The sequence below is a fragment of the Tetrao urogallus genome, assembly GCF_951394365.1.
Source record: "Tetrao urogallus genome assembly, chromosome: 16".
In the NCBI taxonomy this organism is placed as follows: domain Eukaryota; kingdom Metazoa; phylum Chordata; class Aves; order Galliformes; family Phasianidae; genus Tetrao; species Tetrao urogallus.
The window spans coordinates 3,789,423-3,815,086 of NC_136829.1; the positions used below are offsets into that span (position 1 = coordinate 3,789,423).

The following is a 25,664-nucleotide window of genomic DNA, read 5'->3' on the forward strand; positions in this document are numbered from 1 at the left end:
ATGCTTCTTTGGAGGGTTTTGAAGAAGCAGATGACCTAATGTCAAAGTGGAGGTGAAAGAAGGCAAGACTGTGCGAGAGCCACTGTTTAAAGCTCAAATTTGAGGCATGTGGAAGAAAAAATCAGGTTGTTGAGGCAATGGAAAGGCATAGTTAAGAAGGACAAAAATAGTGAAAGAGCAGAGGGATGCTGACGATTTGAAGGTAAACAACAAGACCAGATGGATTTTCTTCACTTCAAGTATGTATGACATAAAGACGTTCAGAAAGAGAGAATAATTTCTAGGTTTAGTAACATGCCAAGAAGAGTGATGAAGTAAAATGGATTGAAATATTTGCTTCACTTTGAAGATGCCTGGAAGAAGGAAGAGAGGTTGCCTAAGGAAGGGGCATAGCATTCGTTAGACATTTTGTCAAAATGGTGGGAAGTTATCAGTGATGTCTCTGGCTAAGTCTTGAACCAGAACCTACCAACGGGTGATGTTGGGCAGCTGTCCTGAGTAAAGGCAATGGCGGGATCCAGAATGGAGAATTGACAGCAGAGCTGAAAATAGCAGGAGAGCAGTTCCCTCCAGGCAGATCATGAAAATGAATTGTGCTCTGTGGGTACAAACTGTGCAAAATCCTGAGCAGAGGAGAGGAGGCGGAAAACGATTACATCCTTAGCTGATTCGTTGTGCTAAACCTACAATTGCTGGTAAAACCCGGTGTATGCACTGATTGCTCTTACCAGTGCATTTGGTAGAACGCTACAGATGGCAATTAACATTATTTGTTTAATCACAGTTGCAATTTCATCAATCCTGGAACAACGTATTGCATGCTTTTTGGGGAGTGAATTGAAAAGCCAGGTTGTAACTAACTTTTCTAACTGTTTAGGAGACTTTTGTTAAAATGTGAGGTTACCAGCTCTTGCAACAACTAGTGTTGCTCAGGGATTCACAGCAGGTTGGATCTTGTCTTTGCTGCCTCCCATGTAATAGGACACTCACAGGACCTTTTTACTCATCTCATCTCTTTCCCAGTACTTTATTAACACTGTGACTCTATGTGAAAACGTAAATTTTACTGCCAGCCCCAGTATCTGATGCTGCTCTTACATCTGCAAACCAGTCTTTGCGGACCAGCTTAAGAGGCAGAGGTAGGTAGTGGATGCATTTATGTATGGAAATGATTTATGTTTGATTAAGTGTCTAGATATTGATGCTTTGGAAGTGCATCAGCGAGCGATGGTTAAGGGAGAGACGTAGCACTTGTGAGTTGAGCTGATCTCATTCCGTAGAAGAGAAAACATCACAAAGCTGTGTGAGACCTTTGCTTCTATTCTATTTCTCCATATATTATCCAGATTTGGAGTAAAACTCTCAGGCGAGAGCTGAGAAAACAGAGACAAAAGACAGTGCTTTGCTTTAATTTACAGGAGAGAATCATCTTTTTTCCTTCTTTTTTTCCCATTTTTGAACATGTTTTCACAGGAGGTGCTTAGCACTTTCAGGGACACTTTGACCAGCACTGCTTCGGATGATTCTCCCAGCTGCAATGGAGCTTTACCATCTTCTCACTTAGGCGATTGTATTAGCATCCTGTGGTGGACCATTAAAACCTATTGAGTTGGTGACAAAAGGCAGAATTGAGACTTGCTTTATTTTCTTTCTGCTCTGACTGCTATATGCTTTTGGACTCTAAGACTGCAAATTAATCAGAATTGTGTGGTGGAACTGACAGATATCAGAGAAAGATTAAGAGAGCTCCCAGCTGGAACACCTCACAGTTGTCCTGTTCTAAAGGTGTCTAGGGCTGCTGGGGATAGGATTAGAGGACAGTGCCTTGAGAGGTCAAATCATCCTTCCTTACCAGAACTATGTTGATTTATTTCCAAAGATGTCTGCATTTCTCCATCAACTCCGTGGAGTGCCTTGACAGCCAATTTAGACTAGCTGCATAATATTTAGATGGCGAAAGTTGCATGAGATTAATCCAGCACTGGTGTCAAAATGATATGTGGAAAAATTGCAATGATATTTCAAATGATCACTAGTGGGGATTTTGACAGAGGTATGAAATGATAACATTTTTGTGCTAAAATGGGAGCACAATGCTTTTCAGTGAAACTCCTGTCACTTTTGAAATCTGTTTGAAGACCAATTTTCAGTCAAAGTACTCTTCACGCAGACTTCTGCTAACTTGCCTACCAACTGTAGGCAACAGGGAGAAGTAAGCTCATGTATACATTTGTAAAACTACGTCCATTTTTTTGCAGCCCTGAGATTTCTGTAAAGCATTTGTGGCACACGGAGATTTTGTGATGTCTCTTGAATGTGTAGAAGAGTTGAGTGATGTGTTCATTTCAGTGTGCCAAATCTTTGTCTCTTTGGCTAGTGTAAATCCTGTGGAAAGGGTGCAGAATGAGGGATTTGTTCTGGTCACTGGAAGCCATTTAAAGTCTGTAAGTTAAAAAAAAATAAACACGAGACCCATGAGCTTCTATTCAGAATGGTCTCCTAAACTTACGAACTTATGATTAAAGACGCCATTAAGACATCATTATTACACATATGCAGTTTTTCTGCTGCACAGTTTGCACTCAAGATAAACAAATCACCCGCAAGTATTAATCCCTCTCCTGTTATTTCCAGTAAGAATAACCGTATTTGGTCCAAGTGAACGAAAGAAACTCTTTTTATTAGCTACAGAGCAGATGTCATTTAACCATAGCTGTCCTAAAGGCATAGATCATTCTGCAGTCCTTTCAGATCTCTCTCAGCCAGTTCCCTTAAGGAGGCATCCATTTTTTTTTCTAAGTTTCTAAGTAAGGATTGGCTCAGAGAGCTGAAATGTGATTTGTGAGGTTGGTTCAGTTACATGAGGAGAGGCAGGTTCTTCCTTAGTGGCTGTGCAAAGCACTTCAGCCACACACTGTGTGAAGACAGCATCTAAAACCCACTTTAAAAAAACCAACTTGAGATTCTTTTCTGTCATCAGGGTCATTTTTGGTCTCACAACTTTTCAGTTATATTACTGCAATAAGCCAGGACTTTCATAACATCGCTATCCTGTGGCATCACAAGGATAATTAGTAAGTGTTTCCCTCAGAACCATTAGCTCTAGGGATTTCTTTGCTTTGCTTTTGTTCTGCGTGGTTCTTAACTAGCTTAGTTTCCTGCCTTGAATTGCAAGTGTGAAATTGGCTACGGGAGACTTGGTGTATTTCATCGAGATGTCCACCTTAATCAGCCTCTTGTCTGTCTGTGTGAATTGCTCTAAGTATAAATTCTTTTGTTGTCTGTCTAACCACATGATTTACTGCAACTCCTAGTGTGCTTGCCTTGAGCACCGGTAATTGTGGAGAGCTGGGAGCAACATCAGCACTTTGGGAAAGATACCTCCTGCATTTACAGCTTGTATTTATTAATGCAAGTATAGCAGAGCTTTTGATGGATTCACCAGCATAACTATTTCTGAATGCAAATATGGCATTTGAGAAATACAACAGTGTGGCTGTCGTTTGTGGTGTGAAATCCTCACCCAAATAATGAGCGAAGTATAGAATCATTGTTTTACATGAGCAAATGAATATTTAATGTACATCGAAATCTCAGTTTTTGGAGCTGTAGGTACGTCTGCCTCTGATTCTGTGTTTAATTAAGTCATGGCTAAAACCTTCTTGACTGAGTTACTGAGAACTCCGCCTCACATTTTTGTTTTATTATGATGATTCTTTTTAATTGAATGTAAATCATGCTTAGGCTCATATTTTGAGAAGTGTTTCTAACCATTAATGCTTTACTGCCTGGGAGCTACTGTCTACATAGCTAGCGGGGAGGAAATAAACTTAATGGGAATCTGTATTCTGCTTCATTATAAAAGCCCTTTAGAAATGAGCCCAGCATGTCTGGCTGTGACCTCCGTAACCCGGCTGCCTTTCCCAAGCAACTGGTCCTTAGATAACGGCTCTGCAATTAATTACATGCCAGCACTGGGACTGCCAGCCCCGATCAGATCAACGCCCAGCTCGCTCAGTATCTGCTTTGACAGAGCTCAGCACCAGCTGTTCCAGAGGAAGATCAAAATATTCTCTTGGTGGAAAATTATGACATAATTTGCCCGCTGGGGTAGTTCCTTTCTGTATCTGAGCTCTAGAGCATAATGGGAGAGGAAAAGATTGATATCTGTCATTGCCTTATCTAAAGTAACTTTGAACGTCCTCAAAAACACGAGCACTTTGTTTTTGCTGCAGTGAACCTGCCATTTTGCTGCAGTGGGTTCTGTGGGTTGTGTAGAAGAGCTCTGATTTCCTTCAGTATTTTCCTTCTGTTCTTTGGATTACCTCACTTGTTATTTGTAGGATTTCTCCTTTAGTCTTCTATACCTCTGTTGTGGCCTGTTTATTTTTATCCTGATTGTGTGTCAGCTCTTGTCTCAGTTTCCATGGGTCTGAGAAATCCAGGGGGGCTGTCACTTCCCAGGATGGAGATGGCTTTTGGAATGGAGATACCTCCTGAAAGACCCCCGGACCAAGCAGTGTCTTTGGTCTTTGCAAAAGCTCTGTAACAAATTATAGTGATGGCAGTGAACTTAATGAGCACTGAGTATGAACAAACATTAACCTAAAGATCTTATGTACAAAAAAAAGGGTGTATAGGAACTAGAACAGCTCTGATATTCTTTCAGTATTTACTTTTTTTTTTATTATTTGCAGGAACAATCACTTGCAGGAATTGGCAGATAAAATAAAGCACTGACAACGTCCTCTTTATCGTTACTGTCACTTTTCTCTTTCCTTCTTTCAGATGATCATTCAAGAGTGAGATTGCAGCTGCTGGATGGGGACCCTCACTCTGACTACATCAACGCCAATTACATAGACGTAAGGCTCATGGACGTTCCCAATGTGACAAACACTGCTGCTGACAAGTCTGCTCACCACTTTGTGGTGCATGTTACGTAGGGACAGACTGCTGGTCTGATGTGAATGACAGATGAATGTTATACAGACATCATGTTGTGACAGGGAGAAGGTTCTCGGTCTCCAGTCTCTTCTTTCTGACCAGTCTAGACAGATGGAGATTTCCTATGTTTGACAGCTCCACAAACACAAGTGGAATGTGGGGTAAATGCATGATGTACGTGGAAATCAATATCAGCCCCTCACAATAACATTAGCAGATATCTGATTCTTACTGACTGCATACAGAGTCACAGTGCAGAAGGTGTGAGTGGCTTGACATTTTTGTTTAAGCATTGTAAAATAACTTTTAAAAAGCTGCCTTCGTTGCACAAACACAACGCTAAGTGACGTGCACTTGTTGTATGCGTCTCCTCATGCTTAGGAGCATGGCACTGTTCATAGGAGTATCTCTAATGGAAGAAACTGAAACATGCACTTACTGAAGTCACATACCACTGGCATTTAGTGTTATCATGCAGGGAAAAACTCACACCTTTGTTGTTTTTCAAGCACAAAGATTCAGCTTTTTCCAGTTTCCAGAGCTACCTGTGGGTTAGGCATGACACTTCTGTTTCTTGGAATGAGTAGTGGAAACTGTTCCATTCCTGTTTTCTCTTTGCTATCGTGAAATCCTGACACTGTGAGGTTTTTAATTAAATTACTTGACCAGAGTGAGATACCATCACTTAAAATCTAACAGGGCAACCTTGTTGCTTATCTTCAGGCACTCAATAACCAGCGTTGGTGCAGAGCAGTTCTTGCTGCCAGGAAGGTGAAAATGCATGTTGCTGTGTTTTGTTTAACTGTGACCTCAGGCCATCACATATTTGTCTTTTTTTCCAGGGGTACCACCGGCCTCGTCATTACATTGCAACTCAAGGCAAGTTCATTCTTGTATGTCTAAATATTTGTAAAACCTCTGCTGTTCTAGATTGCTACAAGAGTTATTTATAGGGTGACATCTTCTGTGTTGGGAATGTCTGAAAACTTGGTTTAGGGGAGCAAAAGGCAAGGAGATGAGATGTTCCAAGCTACTAAAGGCACTCAAACAAAATCATCTAAATTATAAGAGTAGGCATAGAGATGGCAGAACAATCTATAATGTGCCCTTTGTGCATGAAATACAAGGTTATAACTAAAAGGGACTTTATGGAGCTTGAGTTTACCTGCTGATGTGAAATTGCTGTGGGAAGGCAGTATGAATATGCCTGTGACCGATGAATTTTTGTTAGTGGGAACTGGTAGCAAATTGCATTTGAACAACACCTTCTGTAAATTAGTTTGCTCTGCCTTTAGAAAGAAGCAAAAACCTCAGCGACACAATTGAACGCTGAGCATGTTAGATGATGAGCCTCCTAACTGCGGTTCTTTGCACTGGATTGCTGTTTTCCTATATCACCAGGCAAACTCTTTGGCCATAACCACTTTCCCTACAATTATTCATTCTCATTTCAGTGCATTCCTTCCTCCTTTGGAAATGTGATATTCACATAAATGACTCTGTTCTTAAATTCCACTTCATGATTTTTTCACGTTTGTCTCTATTGAAGGAATAAAGAACATAATAGAATAAAATTGGTGTATGGGTTTATATAGAGAATGCATCATGGCAAAGAACATGGAGGCTGCAGTTTGGGCAGAGTGGCTGAAGGTTTTCATTTACAGGGTAGAAGAGAAAAGGGGAATAAGAGAAGAAGCTCTAGTCTAATAAATCGTCTTTTGTGGATGCTAACTGTTTGGCTGTTGGAGCCCAATGATTTTCCTTCAAAAAAGGACTAATTTCTGAATGCTTTCTCTTTCATAATTAATAAACTATTAGGAATTGTACTGTTGCATCTGGTACAAATCTCAATACTGCCTTAATTGCAGAGTAACTGTGGGGTTCATCCCCATCCCTTTGCTTATACATTATTTCCTACTGGAACTGTCATCTCAGCTGTTTACAACACAGCCATCATCTCTGTTTCTGGCATGCTGGAATCCCAGAACTTACTGCAAGGAAGGTGAGGTGTCTGATCTGTCAGAGAGCTCCAGGCTGTTCAGTGTCTATAGCCCTGAGTCACAGAAAGAGGCACTGAAAGGGAGAGTAGGATCCTGTGAGAACAGCACAATGGCAAGGGAACAACTGGAATGGGTTGTTGGCAGTAGATGTAGTCTCTGAAGATGTCTTTTTATCTTTTCTCATGCCCCAGGGCCGATGCAAGAGACAGTGAAGGATTTCTGGAGAATGATTTGGCAAGAAAACTCTGCAAGCGTTGTCATGGTCACCAACTTGGTGGAAGTGGGCAGGGTAAGGGGACCATTTTCCTATCACAGAAAAACAAAGCATTGCTGGGTGTAGCGCTGGTGTCGATGCTGCACAATGATCAGCAAGTGAAATTCTTTTTGCTTACTGTAGCGAAGAAAGGAATTAAACCACTCAGGAATTTTTTCCTATAAAATGCTAGATTTTTGTAATACTTAGCTGCTTCCCTTCCAGACTAATAAGGATCTTGTTCCTGCTGTAAGTCTTGCTTTAGCAGAGTTATACAAATTTATGCTAGCTGAGGAGCTGTCTCCTTTTTCAGTACAGAGGAAAAAAATGTACTTCTGTAATAATTATTCCTTATCTGTGTAATTTGAGTAATTTTCTACCCACAAAAATCTGGAGGCATGAGGACGTGCAACTGGTGTTTGAACTGATCAAAAGAGATTTTTAAATGATATTTCAAAGCTGAGAGTTGCTGATCATTTGAGAATATCACCGTTCTGTTGTGATGTGAGCCCGTGCACAGCTGGATCCTGGGGCCACCTAGGGGCACTGGGCTCTTCATCATACACAGCTTTGCTCTCTTGGACTCAGCTAACCAGGAGTCTCTGCGTTAGCACAGGGCTACTGCTAAAGCTCACAGTGGGAGCAAATGTGAATGACTCAGAGGGACAGAGCAGCTTTGGAGAATAAGAAGGAGGCACATTTGGGATGTGCTTCCCCTGGCACGTTCTTCCCACTCCTGGTAGTCTTTGGTTTAGAGAGATTCTCAGCCAGAAACCAGCACTTCAAAAATGTTCTCCTTCTGTTTGTCACCTTCCATTCCCTTTGTACTAAAAGAAATGTTTAAGCAATATCTTATTCACAACTGGTAGTAATTCAACTGCTTTGTGTTTGATTTCCTTTAGATCTCACGTTTGAATGCTGCCTGGTTCTGTTCATTTATTGTTATTTATTCTATTCTACCTTCTACTGACACTTCAGTTTGAAATAAACTCCTCTGTGTAAAAAACAAACAAACAAAAAACCCAACAAAAAAATTCCAAATCCTAAACGGATTGTATAATCACAGCCTCTTTCTATGACTTGAAGTGGAATTTATAACCTGCTTTGCAGTAGCTGTTTGGTTGAGATTTTAGGTGCTGTTCCACCTCTTCATGCTGGAGCATTTAGTAATGTTATAGTCTTTGTTAACCTGTATAAGCTGCTCTGGCATTTATTTCTACCGTTAGTTTTGCACGTGGCTTGTAAACGTGCTATGCGCTCACATGATGAGGTAATTGTTTTCATGAGCCTTAGCTCATGTCGTCTTGAGAGTGGGGTAAAATGTGGATCAGCTCTGCCTCACTTGGAGCTAGTTCCTCTCAATATTTTCTTTCCCTTCCCACCAGGTGAAGTGTGTTCGGTACTGGCCAGATGACACAGAGGTCTATGGGGATATTAAAGTCACATTAATTGAGACAGAACCACTGGCAGAGTATGTCATACGCACATTTACTGTACAAAAGGTAAGGAAATCTTCAGTCAGCTGATCTTTTGGTGTCACACTCAGTTTGTGATCTGAAATGTGAACTCTGGGTGGAACGTCCAGAGGTATGGAGATGGGAACAGTTGCTGTATGGCATGTTTTCATTTCTGGAATCTAAATTTTTGACAGATATTCTCATTTTACTTAAACGTCTTGATGTAACAACAAAGGTAAAATCCACAGTGCGTGAAGCTTAAATAAATCCAAAAGCCAGCAGGTAGTTGGCTATCCCAATTCACAGCAGAAAACTGTAGGTGAAGAAAAGGTATCAGTTAAATTGGATACCAGAGAGGTTTCTTTTTCAAGAGAAATAAAGTAATAAAAGCTGAACTATTAAAATTGTCCCCAAATTGGCAGGATTTGGAAGATTTATGTTATATACAATTAGAAATTAAATATCTAAATGTCAGAGTATTCCAGGTCTGTCCAAATTACTCTCCAAACACTCAGTAAGTGGTTTTAAAGCTTTTCCAAAATACCTACTAAGCCACACTGGGAATATTGTTCAGGTTTTCTAGTTCATAAGGCCCACGTTCCATTGAATCACTGAAAAACCTGACAGGAAATGCTAATGCCAAAATCTGAGATATTAGTGAGCTCCACATACATTTCCTATATAGTAGAAGGTCACAGCTAACTGATATTTCTGTGTTACCCTTGACAAAACAAATACAGTTACAGCCAGTTTTCATGCACCAGCAGCACTGTCTCACCAGTAGGGCAAGTGGTGGATCTACGTACCACTTTCTATCCTTTTCAGCACCAGCTTTAATCTCAAACTTGAGATTTTTTGGCAGGAGGCAACAGAAAATCTACAGTTTCCTGGGGCCTCTGTATTTAGCTGTTCATTCCCCAGGCTTTTGCTTTAGTGTCTGAAAAAGGATTTGAGAGTGGTGGTTTATGGAGGTATCACCAAAGGTGAGATGGGCGAAGTGCAGCCCTGGTACTCTGGGGCAGAAGTCATCCTGTAATGTTCCCAGTGAGCTGGTTTTGAACACTGAGACTACAGGTTTGAATCAGGTGCTGGCATTCACCTCCACAGTCCTCAGCTGTACTTTGCCACTTCGTTTGTAATTGGAGTGCATCTTGATCCTTCACCTTGAAATCTCTTGGAATGAAAAGTAGGGCATATTCCTGCACACGATTAGAGCTAAATTGTTCAGCCTTCTGTATGAGAGTAGGGAGCAGTGGGCAAAATGCGTTGGCCGCAGTCTGGTGGCAGAAAAATAGAGGCTGTGCTGTCTCCTCAGAAAGGCTACCATGAGATCCGAGAGATTCGGCAGTTCCACTTCACCAGCTGGCCAGACCACGGGGTTCCTTGCTATGCCACGGGCCTCCTGGGCTTTGTTCGGCAAGTAAAGTTCCTCAACCCCCCAGAGGCAGGACCCATCGTTGTGCACTGCAGGTATGTGAGCTCTCGGTGCCTTTCCTCCATCAGGTTATTTTTTTTTTCTGCTTTTTTTCTTCTTTTCGTCCAGCAACGACAAACTACATTTTGTTTGTTTAAGAGTTTAATTTGTCGGCTTTGTGGGAAGCGGAATCTGGTTTCTTTTCTAAAGTGGCAGCTTTGGAGCTTAGCCGGCGTGAATTGGAGATAAGTGGGTCAGAGAGGGCCGTTGGAATGTAGAAGACTCTCTGGTGGCCCATAGTCTCTTAGATGCTCACAGCAGAGCTAGGAAAATGGTAAATATCTGGGACAGCAAGTCCAGTCATTATCCGCAGCAAACCTCATGTGGCAGTAGGGATGATGCCTACAAACAAACAAGGCTGCAGAGAGGGATTTTAAAGCAACTGTGTTTTTTTGTACCCACATGTACTGCAGTTTAGCTTTGCACGAGGGTCAGAGGTTTTATCTCATACGTTTCTCTGCCTTCCTGGGTATTGATACCAGCCATATGCATCTCAGCCTCCTCAAAACCCAGTCTGAATAAGAATTTCAGGCTGAAAACCTGCCCAGTGCCTTCCAGATAGGAAATAAGAGGCAAATGCCTGAGGAAAACTGCTTGGCTTTACAGCTGTGAGAATTCAGATGATTGATTTGCATTCTGGCAGACTCCTGGGCTGCTGCTGGTACTTTCTGCACTGTCTTCTTCCAGCTGAAGGTAAGTCTGTGCTGTGCAAGGCAGTACATGAGTAAGAAGAAGAGTGTCCCTGGCTTGGGGAACCAGCAGTTGGAGATATAGTCAGACATGCTGATGGTGTTGTGAGAGCAGAGGCACCCAGGGCACAGCAGAGCCAGGCAAAGAAACCAAATCTCCTGAGCAGGACTATGCTAATCCTTACCACCTTTCTACATCAGCTTGCAGCACTGGAAAAACTGGGGGAAAAGGTTATACTGGATTGGATCAGTAGATTGTATCGTTTATGTGGGTCATTGTGAGGCAGAAGAAAGTAACAGAACTCAAAACTGACTGTGCTAGTGAGTGTTGGATATGGGTCGATGTCCTTTTTTTTGACTTTACAGTGAAAGCAGTTGTGATTGTAGCATACCTGGTTAAGAAAACTCATTATTGCATGACTTCAAATGCAGAAAAAGACATTACTGCAAAAAAGGAATTTGGGTTTGTAGAAGGTGATTCTGCAGTCACAGTGCACCTGTTTTGAAAAGGAGATATGGACGCAGCACCAGGCCAGAGAGCAGAGCTGAGTGTCCCAGAATCTCAGCCTGAGCAGTGCACAGGCACTTACCTCCTAGCGATGGGCTCTGCCATCAGGAGGACAGTGAGATTATGTCCCACAGTTACTTTGAAAAGGAAAATCAGCTAAATCTTTTTTAACAGTTTGGAGCGTTTGGGGTTTTTTTTGTTTTGTTTTGTTTTGTGTGTGTTTTTTTTAATTTTATTTTTATTTAGCAAGTGATGAATCAGATCCATAATAAAAAGGAGGTGTAGAAGGGAATTCTTTCAGAGCTTTCAGGGCTTGAATTTGCTGCCTTGGTGCTGTGACATGGAGCTGGCCTTGGAAAGAATCTGAACCTGATTCATCGTTACCAAGAAAGCAAGAAGAAATTTTTCATCCTTCACATTTTAATGAATAAATGCCATCTCCTCTCTGTTATTTATCTGCTTTTGAATTTTAATGACTTGCTTTAAGTGGTAATTACCAAATTCTTCCTACCGATGCCTGGCTGGATATTATCACTATTCGATATTTATGAAGTGCTGGGGTCCTCTAAATATAGAAGTGTTATAACTATTTGTTAAAATTCTGAAAAGCTGAGAGATAAAGAGAGAGGAAATGCCATTTATTCATTAAAATTCTGCAAATGAAAAATATCTTCTCTCTATTCAGCAGTTGATTAATCTGGTCCATTAATGTATGGTCATTCATATCTCCTTGCTTTTGGCTCTGCTGGAGTTTTCATGCAACAGAAGTTTCCCCGATTTGAGCTGAGTTTTCCTTTTTTCCTTTGGTGTTATGTTTAGAGACATTCTCCTCTTTCTATCCTTCACACCTAAACAGCTTTGGATGATTTCCCAGGAGGGAAAGAGGACACGATGACAACACACTTTGCAAGAGATGCTTCCATTCTCATGTGCAGCTGGGGGGAGGTCTTAGCTGAAGGTTTTGAGTAGCCTCGGGCTCCTTTCTCTATAATGTTATACAATCCATAACTTGAAATCATCCTACTTGGGACCCAACCTTCTCATTAAGAAGGGAAAAAAAATGTTTGTGGAAATGAACTGATCCCCTCCCATTGAGCCCTCTTGAGTACACATGCATGCTTCTTAGTAGTCCCACGAGAAGGAAAACCTTGGAGAAGCAGATCCAACTCCCACCCCTTCTGAATTGTGTATCTTTGCAACCCGGAGGCTGCTCTCCCACATCCTTTGTGATGTGCTGGCAAACTGACCTGTAAAATCAGAGTGACTAGTTTTGTAGAATGATGTTTTTGTTGACATTTGAGAAAACAAGGCTTTCTGTGTCCCTTCCTGGGCCCATTGCCATTCCCAGAAATATTAGTTCACCTCATTCTCTTAAATGCAAAGCTAATTTAACTAAGCACAAAAATCACACCATGGGGAGCAGCTTTCAGGAGAAGCAGCTGTGTCCATGCAGCTATTTTCTGTATAGCTATTTTCTGTGTAGTTATTTTCTGTATATCTATTTTCTCCTCCACAAAGCCCTGCCTCCGCTCAGTCCCTTGATCGTGTGGACCCTCATTGCCTTCTCTTTTTTTTCCAGTGCTGGGGCTGGGAGAACAGGGTGCTTCATTGCCATTGACATCATGCTTGACATGGCAGAGAACGAAGGTGTGGTTGATATATTTAATTGCGTGCGAGAGCTGCGCTCCCAGAGGGTCAATTTGGTGCAGACAGAGGTAGGTGCCAGCAGGTCTCCTTCCACCTGTGAAGCTCCTCTGCTTCACAGGGGCCCAACACTTCATTAAGTCAATGCTTGCCTCCCCTGTGATGGGATTATACAGAACTTTCTTTGCTAAGGGTGGCCAGATGCTGAATCCTGTTCACAAGCAGCTGCTCAGACCTCAAGGCAGGAGGACGAGCATTGATGTTTAGGCCTTAGCATTGCTGATTGATTTATTCTCACAGTAGAAGAGGTCACTGCTGAATCATTCGTAGGTGCACTGCAAACTCAGTACCTATTTTGTATCAAGTGCAAGCTCAAACTATGAAACATCCTGGATTTAAGCAGCAGGTGCAGATGAAGCAAGCTGCTCCTGAACGTACCATTTAGCAGCTGTATAAACTTCTCTCAGACTGTTATCCCACTACACAAGTTTGATGTGTGTTCCCCTCCTGATGGGCAGAGCAAAAGTCTGGAACAGAGAAAAACTTTTAACTTTTCAGGTTTCTCGTATCTCATGTTCTGTTTACAGAAATATCCTTTGCCAGAGTACCAGATTCTCTGGGAGCTTTGAAGAGACAGGTGGAGCAGACCTACATTTGTGCTGTTATTGTCGTTGGTCTGAAGCACAAACCAAATTCTCCGTGATAAAGAGACCATTGCCTTGCAATTGCCTCCTTGAATTCCCCCCTGGCCCAGCCCTGTTTTGTCCCAGCATTCCCAGTGCTGGTGATTTACCATTGGACTTGTAAATTTGAAATGAATACATGAGACCTCACATTCAGTGATGGATGAAATATGCTCACAAAGCTGTCACATAGCACAACGTGTAATTTGTCTCCACATGAAACTGAGCCAAATATGCATAGCAGGCATGGCTTAAGAAAAAAAAAAAAAAAAAGTATGATATTTCATGATCTGTAGTGAAAACATGACTTTAATATCTCATCCCCTCCCCTGTGCAGGAACAGTATGTATTTGTCCATGATGCCATTTTGGAGGCGTGTCTCTGCGGCAACACGGCCATTCCAGTTTGTGAGTTCAGATCCATATATTACAACATCAGCAGGATAGATCCACAGACCAATTCCAGCCAGATAAAAGATGAGTTTCAGGTAATGTCATGTCTTGGTCATTGCAATTGGTGTACTGAAGGTGTTTAATCAATTTCTGTGCTATTTTATGATTTCCAACACAGCAGAGGAGAGTGACACTGAGATGAGGTCTGATTTCTGGTGATTTTTGTTGTGTTAGAACTGAATCAGGCAGAGGTTTGTTTTTAAGCATGAGATTTTTCAGCCTTTGGCAAGGAAAAGTTCCCATCACTTCAGTAGAGCAAGGATTTTAATTTCCGCAGATAACGTACTTCTCATTTCAGCAAATATTCAGTTGTTCATTTCCTTCTGTAATTTATGCAGAAACGTTTACGCCTCAAGGCCCCTTATTAACTGTTCCTGTGGCTTGTCTGTTGCTTCAGAGTCTTGACAATCAACTTGTTGATGTCCTTCCATACAAAGAGGGTGAGCTCTGTGAGTGCTGCTTTCTCTAATACTAATTTTCAGTGAATTGAAGCCCTCTGTTCACCCAGAACATTTTTATGAATACTTTGTGGCCAGAACTGGAATGTCATATAATAACACTCACAAGTCTGGAGTAGCATTGTTTGACTGGAGCAAGAAACAAGGGCTGCTGGGCTAACAGCAGTACTTATCCCACTCTGATAAAATGGGGCTTGGGATACAGAGGCTACCAGCTCTGTGTAAGGGTGCCTCCAACACAGCAGAGAACTCTCCCTTCAGAAAAGTGAACTAAGCTTCCTAGGCTGATTCTCAATATATCTGCAAGTTCCTTCAGGATTTTCAACCAACAACATAATGTTGTTGGAAATTTAGGACAAGATGATTTTGACTGTAAAGAGAGACTGCTGTTTATTAAGAAGCTGTTCTTAGTCAGCAGTGAAAAGATGGAGATTGCTTTTATTGTGGAAGATGCCCCTCTGTCCCACAGCCAAGTGTCTTTTCCAGGAGGAAGCTGTCAGGAGCTTTCTGAGCTAGATGCCTCATTTGCTCTCTCTCTGCACGAAGACAGAATGTGTATGTTTTATCAGAAACCTTGCAGGGAATCATCAGGGTTGATGTAGTGAGATAAAGAGCGTGGATCCCAACTGATGACACTTCAATTTAAAAAAATGTATCTGCTTTTATCAAGTGATATCAGATCTGTAAAAGCGTTTCTGGCTATGGACGCTTGGCATGAGGGAGCCGAAGCCTGACTTCATCAAGTGCTGCTGTACTATTAAAAAAATGACACCGCTCAGTGTGCTTATTTTGTCATGATAGGAAGTGAGATTTGTCGCCCGCGTGCTTGTTCTTTTGAGCTGCCAGGGACTGGCAGCTCCTTTGGGTAGGAAATGCTCCTCCATGCTTTGCATAAGAAGTTCGTTTGCTGTCTAGTACTAAGATGCTGTTTTTACAGGGCTTTGGCTTAAAGCATTCTTCAGCCTTAGCTGTTTGGCTTTAATGCATAGGATGGTATCTTTTGCTACAATCTTTATGAACCAGTTCATCTAACTGTATCTATTGGTCCAATCTGTATTATTTAGGTCTCGCTGTCCCTCAGGTAAGACTGGATAGATTTCTCATGCACTGCACATTGCCTGAACGTATAAAAAGCTCATTCTGGGGAGTCTTTATGTCCTGAGTAAGCTACAAAAAACAAGTGAGCAAGGGGAAGGACATAAAATAGTCAGGAGTAAATCACTAACAAGTTACTCACCTAATTATCTGCGCTGTCAGAGATTTCAGGTTTCATTACTCTTCCCTGCCAGACTGCCTGCTTCCCATCCTAGGTAAGGGGACTTGTGTGCATAATTTAGAGCAACATGATTCCTGATGTTACTTTTCTATATGTAACTTCCTATAACAGGTTGTCTGACCCTTCTCCTCTCTCCATTCACAACTTCTCTTTGGATGAAATCAACCTCTCTGTAAAAATGGTTGGCCTCTCAGTGTTTTGTGTTCATCTGTTGGTTGCAAGGGAATTCACAGCATGACTGCTTTGCTCAGGAAAGAGAACATGACAAGTGGAAATAAAATGCCATCAGATAGCTACTGATCTACCATGGCTTAAATGACAGTGTTAAAGATGTGTTCACTTGGATTTGCTGTTTTTAACAGCTGCTGAGTAACCTGGGCTGGTTTGTCGGTGGATAACACAAAAGAAAATTACATTTAAAGAAACACATTCTGTAAAGCTGTGGGAAAGACAGATAAGGGGAAAAGACTGACAGCAAGACCCCAGAGATAAGGTGTGACTGGGGAAAAGAAGGAGCCTGCATGTCTCTCCATGAGGAAAGGAGCAATCTAAATAACAGGGCAATAGCTTGACTGACTGTTTAAAACAAAACAAAAAAAACCAACTCTTTTCTCTTAGGTGTTTTTTCATTAAAAGAAATCAATAGTTTGCCTGAGGAATCATGAGGTGGTTTGAACCCAGTTGGCCTGTGGGTGAACTCAAGGTACTTGTGTGCAGGATCTTCTCAAAGAGCAAGAATGTGTGCGTCCACCCTCGAAGGCTTCACTCCTTCACCAGGTCAAAGCTGCAGCATACCACTGTGGCAGCCATTTCCAGCCTCTGCAAAGAACAGAAACATTATCTAACTGCTGGGGTGTTTTACAGCTGGAATTTGTTACATGGTATTTAGTGCCCTCCATTTATGCTGGGGCTTATGGTATTTGGGAGGGCACCTCAGGAGGATGTGCAGTGTGATGTATTCTAGCAGCAACGAGCTTCTCCGTGCTTGTTCTTTTTCCTTCTCTGGGAGGCCAGTTCCTTCTTTGGGATGCCAGTTCCAGAATCTCTGTTCTTTGGCATAAGCATACAGTGGAGATGGCATTGTTTTTGGAAATGAATTCAAAGATGCTCAGCCTGCTTCTGTATTTTCTTCCCTTCTTCCCTGCCCCTTTCACAGACTCTCAATATTGTGACACCGCGGGTTCGGCCAGAGGACTGCAGCATCGGCCTTTTGCCGAGGAACCATGACAAGAACCGCTGCATGGATGTGCTGCCCTTGGACCGGAGCCTGCCCTTCCTCATCTCTGTGGATGGCGAATCCAGTAACTACATCAATGCTGCGCTCATGGATGTAAGCAGCTCTGCACATCCCCCCTGTCCCCTTGTCACTGCATTGGGTTTATTCCTTCTTGGGTTACTTTTCTGGGAGAATTGAATCAAAAGCAAGAAGCCTTTTTTTTTTTTTTTCCCTCCCCTGTAGTTTCTGAGTCTGATATCTCCAAACTGGGCAAAGCCACGTGAATTTTCTCTCCTTCACAGAAATGTGTCACTTGGTAATGTGATAAATCACAGCCTGTGTCGTTCTGCCTCGGGCTGCTGCAAAACTTTTGGCTGAGAAGCTTGTGAGCATGCAGTCTGAGGGTGCGTCTTAGAATGGCAAATGAACGAAGGGGTGGTGGGACAACTCTTCCCACTGGTTGCTGCACAGGTGGGAAGGGAAATGCTCACCAGGAGCTGCCACGTCAGATCTTTGAAAAGAACAGTTTGTGGCATGGAGTGAGTGATTTATCTGAGCTACTGCAGTTAAGAATATGGGATCACATGTGCAAAAAGCGTTAGGGATGAAGGACATGAGCTAAGCTGATGTGAATCTGTCTGAAGGCATTTTCCCTTGCTTTGTTTACGGACTCACAGCATGGAGCGTCTATAGTGGCTGAATTATGTTGATGGTTTCTTTTTACTGTAGTACCTAAACTGCTTTTGGACACAGGTGCCTTTGAACTGCTAATTACTACAATTGGAGTATATGTAAATATGATCTGGGGAGAAGTGTCATCATTTTTTCCCCAGCACAGTTGAGTAGAGTCGGTCTCTGTTATCTCCTCTTTCAGGTTTTGGGTATAGTGATACTACTGCATTTAAGAGGTTAAGAAAAATGGTGATAGAATTAATTTTAGATTTTTTGTTCACAAAACTGTGATGTTTTTATTGCAAATGTGCTCAAGGAAACTTTTAACTTTCTTTCTTTAAAAAATGTTTTGTGCACTGGCAGATCTGCACGTGCACAATCAGTTGTCTCATTACCTAGGGCTTGGGAATGCGTTTGCCTGTTGTAGCTCCCCTTACCTTTAAGGCTCTCATCTCCTTCCACACAAAACTCTGCTAATCACTTTTGTTTTGTATGAAGAAAGAGGAGAAGCCCTTCCAGACTCATCACTTCCCAACAGCTTTCCTTTTCCTTCTCCGTACTTCACTTCCCATCACCTGCTCACCTGTGCGCCCCAGAATGTGGTGCAGCCACTCTGCAGAGGGGTGCAGGACATGCACAGCACCCCTCCCACCATGGGCCCATTGCACCCACAGCTGGTTCACAGGGAGGAGAAAAGGCAGCCCCTGCAGCCGCTACCTTAATACTTACAGCATTTCTTTATTTCTTTACTTTAAAGCCAAAATCCGATTTAGGTATTTTTTTTTAACCCAAATTATACCTTTTGATTCAAGTCTACTTCACAGATGTACAGCACAAAGGACGCAGCATTTGTAGGCTCATCTAAGCATTGCATGCCGTGGTTGGAAAAAGAGATAACGTTTTGAGCTGCTGCCCTTTCATCTCAAAATGCCTCACAAACATTCATTACCACAGCTCTGCAGAGGTTCGGACCACAGTTTCTCCGCTCTGTGGTTAGGCAAATTGAGGGCAGAAGGCTCTTCTGATGTGAAAGAATAGCAGCAGAAGTTGAATGCCAGCAGTGTGACTCTGACCACTCCCCCATGTCCTGTTAAAGGATGGCTGCCACCCGAATGTGCCACTTGGGTAGCATTATGCCACTGGGAAGCAATGGCAGATGGGGGCTAATCCCTGCTCTAGTTTCTGGAGTCCAATGCAGCAGAAAGGAGTGCCTTTGCTTCTAGCTGTTTTGTTTCCCATTATTAACATTACTGATAGTAGTAGTAGTAGTAATAGTAGAATTAGTATTATTTGCTGAGTCTCAAAAAATAAATAATTGATTTGGGTAATCTCTGCTCTTGTGACACCTCCTTAATGAAATGTCTTCATTGGGTGCAAAAGAATCCCATTATGAGACATTCATTCATTGCACAGCGATAACAAGGAGAAGGATATGTGATTTGTATAATCTGGTTAAATGGCTCAGATTGCCTAGCCATAGCCTCGCGGGTGTAATATTCGTTTGAATAAAAGTTGATTGAATTTTTTTTTTTTTCTTAAACTAATCTTATTCTTTTGTTAGAGCCACAAGCAACCTGCTGCCTTCATTGTAACCCAGCACCCTTTGCCCAACACCGTAGCAGACTTCTGGAGGCTGGTGTTTGATTATAACTGCTCCTCCGTAGTGATGCTGAATGAGATGGATGCTGCACAGGTAAGGGATTTTTCTTCATCTCAGCCACATAGCTTTATTCTTAGATCCAGAAGGTTTTCAGGGGGTTTCTACAGCCATTTGCTTGTGACCAATAAATAAAACAAAATAAATAATGGGAACTGGAATGTAACAGGCAATGTTTTGGGGAACTGCAGAAGAGCAAGGTTCAGGTCTACATGCTTGACTCCTTCTAAGGCAAGTAATTCTTACTGCGATTAACAGCGATTAACTATCTGTGTATGCTGCTGTTGTGGGCCTAAGTTTCCTCCCAAACCAATTCCCATTTCCTCCCAGGCATATGTACTCCATGCCTGCCTGCTCACCCATTATTTCCAGAAGAATAAAACCCAGCAATACGCGGAAAACATCGTAAGGATCTTCTCCCTGAGCTTTCCAATGAGATTTGGTAGTATTGAGACGTGCAGCTCGCACTGCTTCTGGAGCAGCACGTTGTGCTGTGCATTTCTCATTCTTTTCTTTCAAGTGCCATGTGTTCCCTCGTTCCTTGGCTGCTGACCACAGTGCTCTTTTCAGAAGTCGAGGTGGCAGGGCAGGAGCTGCTGCAGTGGATTGCAGGCACCTTGCTGATGAGTGGTAGAAGATAGCAGCTTTCAAAAAGGTGCAATCATGTAATTTGTGTGGAGAGTACGTTTGGCATTGCTAATTCACCCATTACAGCACTTGTTAAACAAGAGAAGAGCCCTCAAGTAGCCGGTGCTTCTCGGATTAATTTTTCATTTGTCTCTTTGCTGTCTTTGAAGCCTCACCAGCCTTGAAGGCAGTGGGATCGTTGGTCTCTTTGGCTTGCTGCGCTGAGGGGAGATCCCTTCAGGTGAAAGCTGTGGGATTTCATTTCTGTTTTTGTAAGGGCTGTGCTCAGAAGTGACCCTCCTGATGACAGCAAGTCGCAGTTGTCTGTGCAGTCCTGGAGCCCACATGTGGGAGCAGATTGCATTTTTTCTTTTTTTTGCAGACTCTGTAAAGCACAGCATTTTCTGCAAACCAGGAGTTCTTTCTCACACCTCGTTCCTAGAAAGCACAAACCCATCAGCCTCAGCCTGTTACTTTTGCCGACTGTCCTTCTGCCAAAGACTTTACCTGTGTTTTTTTCCCCTAGAAAGTTGCTGTTTTTATCAGGTAGATTGCAGGCACAGGAGAGGAGGAGAGGAGGTTTGGCAGTGCATTAAGTCACTTTGACAGTCATTCCAACATGGTGTCACCTACCTTGAGTCTGTAGCCAGTGCTGAATGCACCCAGCTACCGCAGGAAGTAAGGATAGCTTTAAAGTTTGTATCTTAAAAGCTCTCAAGGCAAGGTGTGAAAGTTTGATAGCAGTTTGAAGGTGAGGTTTCTGAAGAGGAAGTGTAACTGTGTAGCAGCGTTATGCTTGCACTGTTGCTGTACAGCAGTGTTGTTATCTAGCTGCTCGTTGCCTCACCCAAGTGCAAAGCATGACACAGCTGTCGGTGTACAGTTGTGTGCAGAAGATACCACATCTGTGTGGCTAGGTGGAACATCTCGCTCATCTACAGGAGTAAAGCACAAAATACAAAACCTGCTTATATAAAAGCTGTGATTAAAAATAAGTATGCGGTTAATAAATGAAAATGTAGTAAATAGGGAAGTGAGCAGGGAAAAGTGCAAAGCAAACCATGTTTCAGAGAACACAACAGACCATTTTAAGCACTGTACAAACGTCAGTCTGAGTGATCATTCACAGACCTGCTTTATGAACAGTGATTTTTAAAGTTAAGTTTAATCTTTCTGTTCTTCGCACTGCACCTTGAGGATGGTTCCTACAGCTCAGCTCCCATCTCCTTGCCTCTTGGGCAAATGCTTTGAGAAGAGGTCTGGAGGCTGCTTAAAAATCTGGATGAAGAGTGAAGATAACCTTCAAAGGAGAGCTTGCTTATGTGGGCTTCGTGTGCTTTTGTAATCTTGAGAAAATAACAAGGGCAAAGATGCATAAAATCTCATTACTATCCCACCCAATTTCAGCCCCATATGATCAAAGGAAGAACAGGAATAGAGAGTTAATGCAGTGGTATGCACACACTTGACATTATTACTGACAGTGATTGAACTTGAAAAGCTCGAGATCAAGTTCAAATGAGCACCTGGTGGTTGCAGAACTTCTCAAAAATTACTCTTGAAAATAGGAGGAAAAAAACCCAGAAAAATACAATCTCAGCGGAAACTCTTAATGAGATCTCATGCAAAATATTTTCTTGCCATGATCTATTTCCAGATGGATTTGAAATACTTAGATCGTAATTTGTGTGAATAGTAGGGTTTTGTATGCTGTGAATTCAGTAGTATCAGCATAAAAAGTTCATTTTGCAGAAAAATTCCTCTTTGCTTGAATTAAGATTAATTTTGTTGGTGTGTGCCATTTCCTCGTTAACACCACACTTCTGTGATTTTATTGCATTTACCTGATCTTTTAATGTTCTTTTCTAACTCCATTTCCATGTAGGAACTTCATTTTTCTGCCACTTTCCTTCACCTTTACACCCTGGATTCAATGGTTTTCATACTGAAAAAGATTTAAAAAAAAAAAAAAAAAAGTGAAGCTTCTAAAATACGTTTCTTTTTGTCTTCAGACTCATAATATCAAGAAGTTTCCTGAAGCTAGAAAGAGGTCTTTTCTGAGCAAATGCATTCTGTAACAGAGGATTGGTTATGGATTTTGTGCTGGCTGGCCATCTGAAGTGAGACAAGACTGATGATATATTCCCTTGTTAATATTAAGGTGCTTTCTGTTTCTTTTCGATATTCTCGCCAGCTCTGTGTGCAGTACTGGCCAGAGAAGACGTCCTGTTGCTATGGCCCAATTCAAGTAGAGTTTGTTTCAGCAGACATCGATGAAGACATCATCAACCGGATATTCCGGATCTGCAACATGGCCAGGGTAAGAGCAGTGAAATATCACATTCCTTATTTATTCTCACAAATACATTTTGGCATGGGAAAGAGGCAGAATCTGGTCTGTGGTTCTGAGATGCTGAATCGCTCACCTAGTAACAAAATTCCACTGCAGAAATTTAGTAGCTACTTCCTTTAATTAACATTTAATTGCATTAGTCTATATTGGTGAAAGCCTTTTGGCTGAAAGTAGAAAATGGATGGTATGAGCTGAAAATCTGGATTCGAATGGAGTGCATTTTTCTGTATATTTTTGAGAACAATTAATCCATTAGTAGAAACAATAAAAGTATCAGCATCATAGGAAATAAGCTGGAATAGTATCAACTGCTCCCTATCTGTCAGCTGCTCTGCAGTGTTTCTGAAGATAAATGCAATATTTACCAGCTCAATTGGGATTCCTAATTGCCACTGTTCTCCTATAAATAAGCGGCTGCCATTTCTGCAAGCAACTTTTTGTCTGTATCCCTCAGCCCCTGTATAGCTGGCATGATAGAAGCGAGGTTTGTCTGCACTCTTGACCCGTGCAATACAACTTCAGGGCTGCAGCAAGAGTTTCAGCAGAGGATTTTTCTCCCATTAATTGTTTCCCAGATTGATTAAACTCTTTTTTTTTTTTCTTTTTTTTTTTTTTTCCCCAATCAGAAGTGGAAATAGGCTCCAGAAATTGCATTTCCATACTGTCCCTGATTGTGTAGTCAGAGCCTGTGCAGCCATTCAATTATGTCACTGTGGAGTGAGTCGTGGGGTCTAACAGTGTGAGCAGCTGAATCAGTTACCTCTGCTCCACCCCACATCCCAAGCTGACTGCCACTGAGCTGGGGACAGCCTTGCAGTCCCGTGGCTGATAACACTGCATGCTGAAGCTGCCTTGTAAATGTGCAGCTCTCAGGATGGGTGCTGTAAACTCACATTTCTCACACCCACCTGCATTCAGCAGCAACATCCACTTCTAAATCCTTATGAGGATCTTTTCTGCCATATTACCCAGAGATTTTTTTGAGGACTGTCTTTGCCATTACTTGCTTTGACACAATGAACCTACACCACAAGGTACCATGCGAGACATAGCTGATCCATTCTTTGAATTCAGTGAGACATTTTTTCTCTACTGGAAATAAAACATGTCCTTAGCATCTTGTTTCTGCCTGGCTTCGTAGCACCTGAGATCATTGTTATCACCCAAAATATGGAAAACTCCTTGTTCCCTGCTGTATCATGCATGCAGAGTGGAGAATTCTAGCACTGATACCAAATTAAGATGTGCGATCAGTGCCCTCTGCTTCACCCTCTCTCTGCTTCCTGCCCCATTCCCTTTAGAATTGCAAATGCTCTTTGTTTCAGCCCCAGGATGGCTATCGCATCGTTCAGCACCTGCAGTACATTGGCTGGCCAGCATACCGGGACACCCCTCCATCCAAACGCTCACTGCTGAAGGTGGTCAGGAGGCTGGAGAAGTGGCAGGAGCAGTACGATGGGAGGGATGGCCGCACTGTGGTCCACTGCCTGTAAGTAGGGCTGGAAATCGTCTGTAACCTCATGAAATAAGTCCAGAAGGTTGATTATGTATCAGTCCAAACCTCCTGGTTTGCCAGGCTTCATCTGGGGAAAATGAAGTTAAATTACATTTGTAGCATACTTTAAGTTGAATACTGTGCTGCATTATAACTACCTGACCCAGAGATTTTACTGACTGTGGTGAAGAGGAGCCAAAGGCTCTGCTGCTTTCTGCTGTGAGCCCCACAGGAGTGAGAAGAAGCAGAGCAGTGCCCAGGGCTCCCTCTCCACTGCTTCCAGGGATGGCATTAGCCTTTCCCTTGTGCCATGGCTCTGCCAGCTCTCATGCTGCCCTGCAGAGCTGCGCTTTCACAAACCCATGAGCTTCCTCAAGTAGGCTGGTGAACGCACCCCTCTCTTGGTGTATGTGCTGATTTGTAAACTGTGCTTTCATCCCTTGCCTGGCTTCATCTGTTGCCTCTTTTCTTCTGCACCCAGGAACGGTGGGGGACGAAGTGGCACCTTCTGTGCCATCTGCAGCGTGTGTGAAATGATTCAACAGCAAAATATCATTGACGTGTTCCACATAGTGAAAACGTTACGGAATAACAAGTCCAACATGGTGGAGTCACTGGTAAGCTTGTTTCCTGCACTTTTCTCCACCCAGCATAGGCATGGGGACTTCACAATAGGTATGAAATTTTATAGTGTAGCCCAACATGAATCAAAACCACACATACCATAAATGCAGAAGGATTAAAGCCAGCCCTGCTTTGGCATGTGTGAGGAATCTCCCAGTCCCACTGCTTCTCTCCTTGAATAGATGTGGAGCAGCCACCCTGGCAGCAAGGTGGGTAACATCTCCTGCACCCAGAAGGTTAAACCCCAAGCTTCTGTCACCTTAGCTATGGGTAGCAGGTAGAATTTGTCCTCTTGTATATGCATACAGCCTGGTGCTTGTTGCTGTGACATGCCTTGAAATCATGGAGGGAGGAGAGTGCACCTCAGACCTTGCTCCCTGCAAGAGAGAGATTAAACCATCCTGAGTTCAGACATCCCAACTGATCATGCTGAATTCTTTCCTCAAAAGCCACGTGTGATGAGGGTGTGAAGAAAATAATGACTAGCCCATTGGGTAGCTGTCTCTTAGAGTATTTTTCTCTTCCACTGATTATGACGACTCTTAACAATACTTGTTTACTATCACATAGAAATGCAATTAATGTTTGCCTGGTCCTGTCAAATGTACAGGACCATTAAGACCAGTAAGAAAGAGAGAGGAAGCATTTTTTTGAAGCCTGCAGAATGAGTGTCCGAACAGTTCACCTGTATCCCAATGTCACTGACTTCTATTGTCTCTTTCAGGAACAGTATAAATTTGTATATGAGGTTGCACTGGAATACTTGAGCTCCTTTTAGCCCAGCAGAGAGAGGGGAGCCTCTGACATGGCAGACCCCGACCCCTGGCAGATGCTTCTCCCCTGTCCCACACTAGAAGGAGGTAACAAGTGTGGGAAGGAAAACCTCTCCTTCTTGGAGAAAGAGACTGAGACTGGACGGACCACCTGGAAGGAGGAGATGATGCCTGTATTTGCTGCTGCCTGCTTTCTATTGGAGCATCTACCGCTTCTTAAATAACCTACTGTAAAAATAAGAGAAATGGGAGACAGGCTGAAGGACTGGACTTTCTAATCCCCTCTGACTTCTCTCCTCTTTAGGATCGTATTTTTGCTGTCCTTGCTGAAGAGTGGGGAAAGAATGAAACCTTTAGGAAATTTCTCTTCTAAATGTCTCCTTTTTAAGTTATTATTTTGTTCTCA

The 25,664-nt window shown here is 42.5% G+C and overlaps 1 protein-coding gene across 1 annotated transcript in view; it reads left to right on the forward strand.

Annotated features, from left to right (window-relative positions):
* Positions 1-25,263, forward strand: part of PTPRT (protein tyrosine phosphatase receptor type T) — a gene marked incomplete at both ends in the record, with an annotated part of 415,989 nt that extends 390,726 nt beyond the window's left edge. Inside the window, 13 exons of the mRNA XM_079543413.1 lie at positions 4,789-4,865; positions 5,790-5,826; positions 7,139-7,236; positions 8,586-8,702; positions 9,973-10,127; positions 12,908-13,043; positions 13,993-14,142; positions 16,998-17,171; positions 19,291-19,422; positions 22,208-22,333; positions 23,692-23,855; positions 24,343-24,478; positions 25,210-25,263. Of these exons, the coding sequence (XP_079399539.1) occupies positions 4,789-4,865; positions 5,790-5,826; positions 7,139-7,236; positions 8,586-8,702; positions 9,973-10,127; positions 12,908-13,043; positions 13,993-14,142; positions 16,998-17,171; positions 19,291-19,422; positions 22,208-22,333; positions 23,692-23,855; positions 24,343-24,478; positions 25,210-25,263 (1,556 nt within the window). The remainder of the gene's footprint in view (positions 1-4,788; positions 4,866-5,789; positions 5,827-7,138; positions 7,237-8,585; positions 8,703-9,972; positions 10,128-12,907; positions 13,044-13,992; positions 14,143-16,997; positions 17,172-19,290; positions 19,423-22,207; positions 22,334-23,691; positions 23,856-24,342; positions 24,479-25,209) is intronic.
* Between the last annotated feature and the right edge of the window lie 401 nt (positions 25,264-25,664).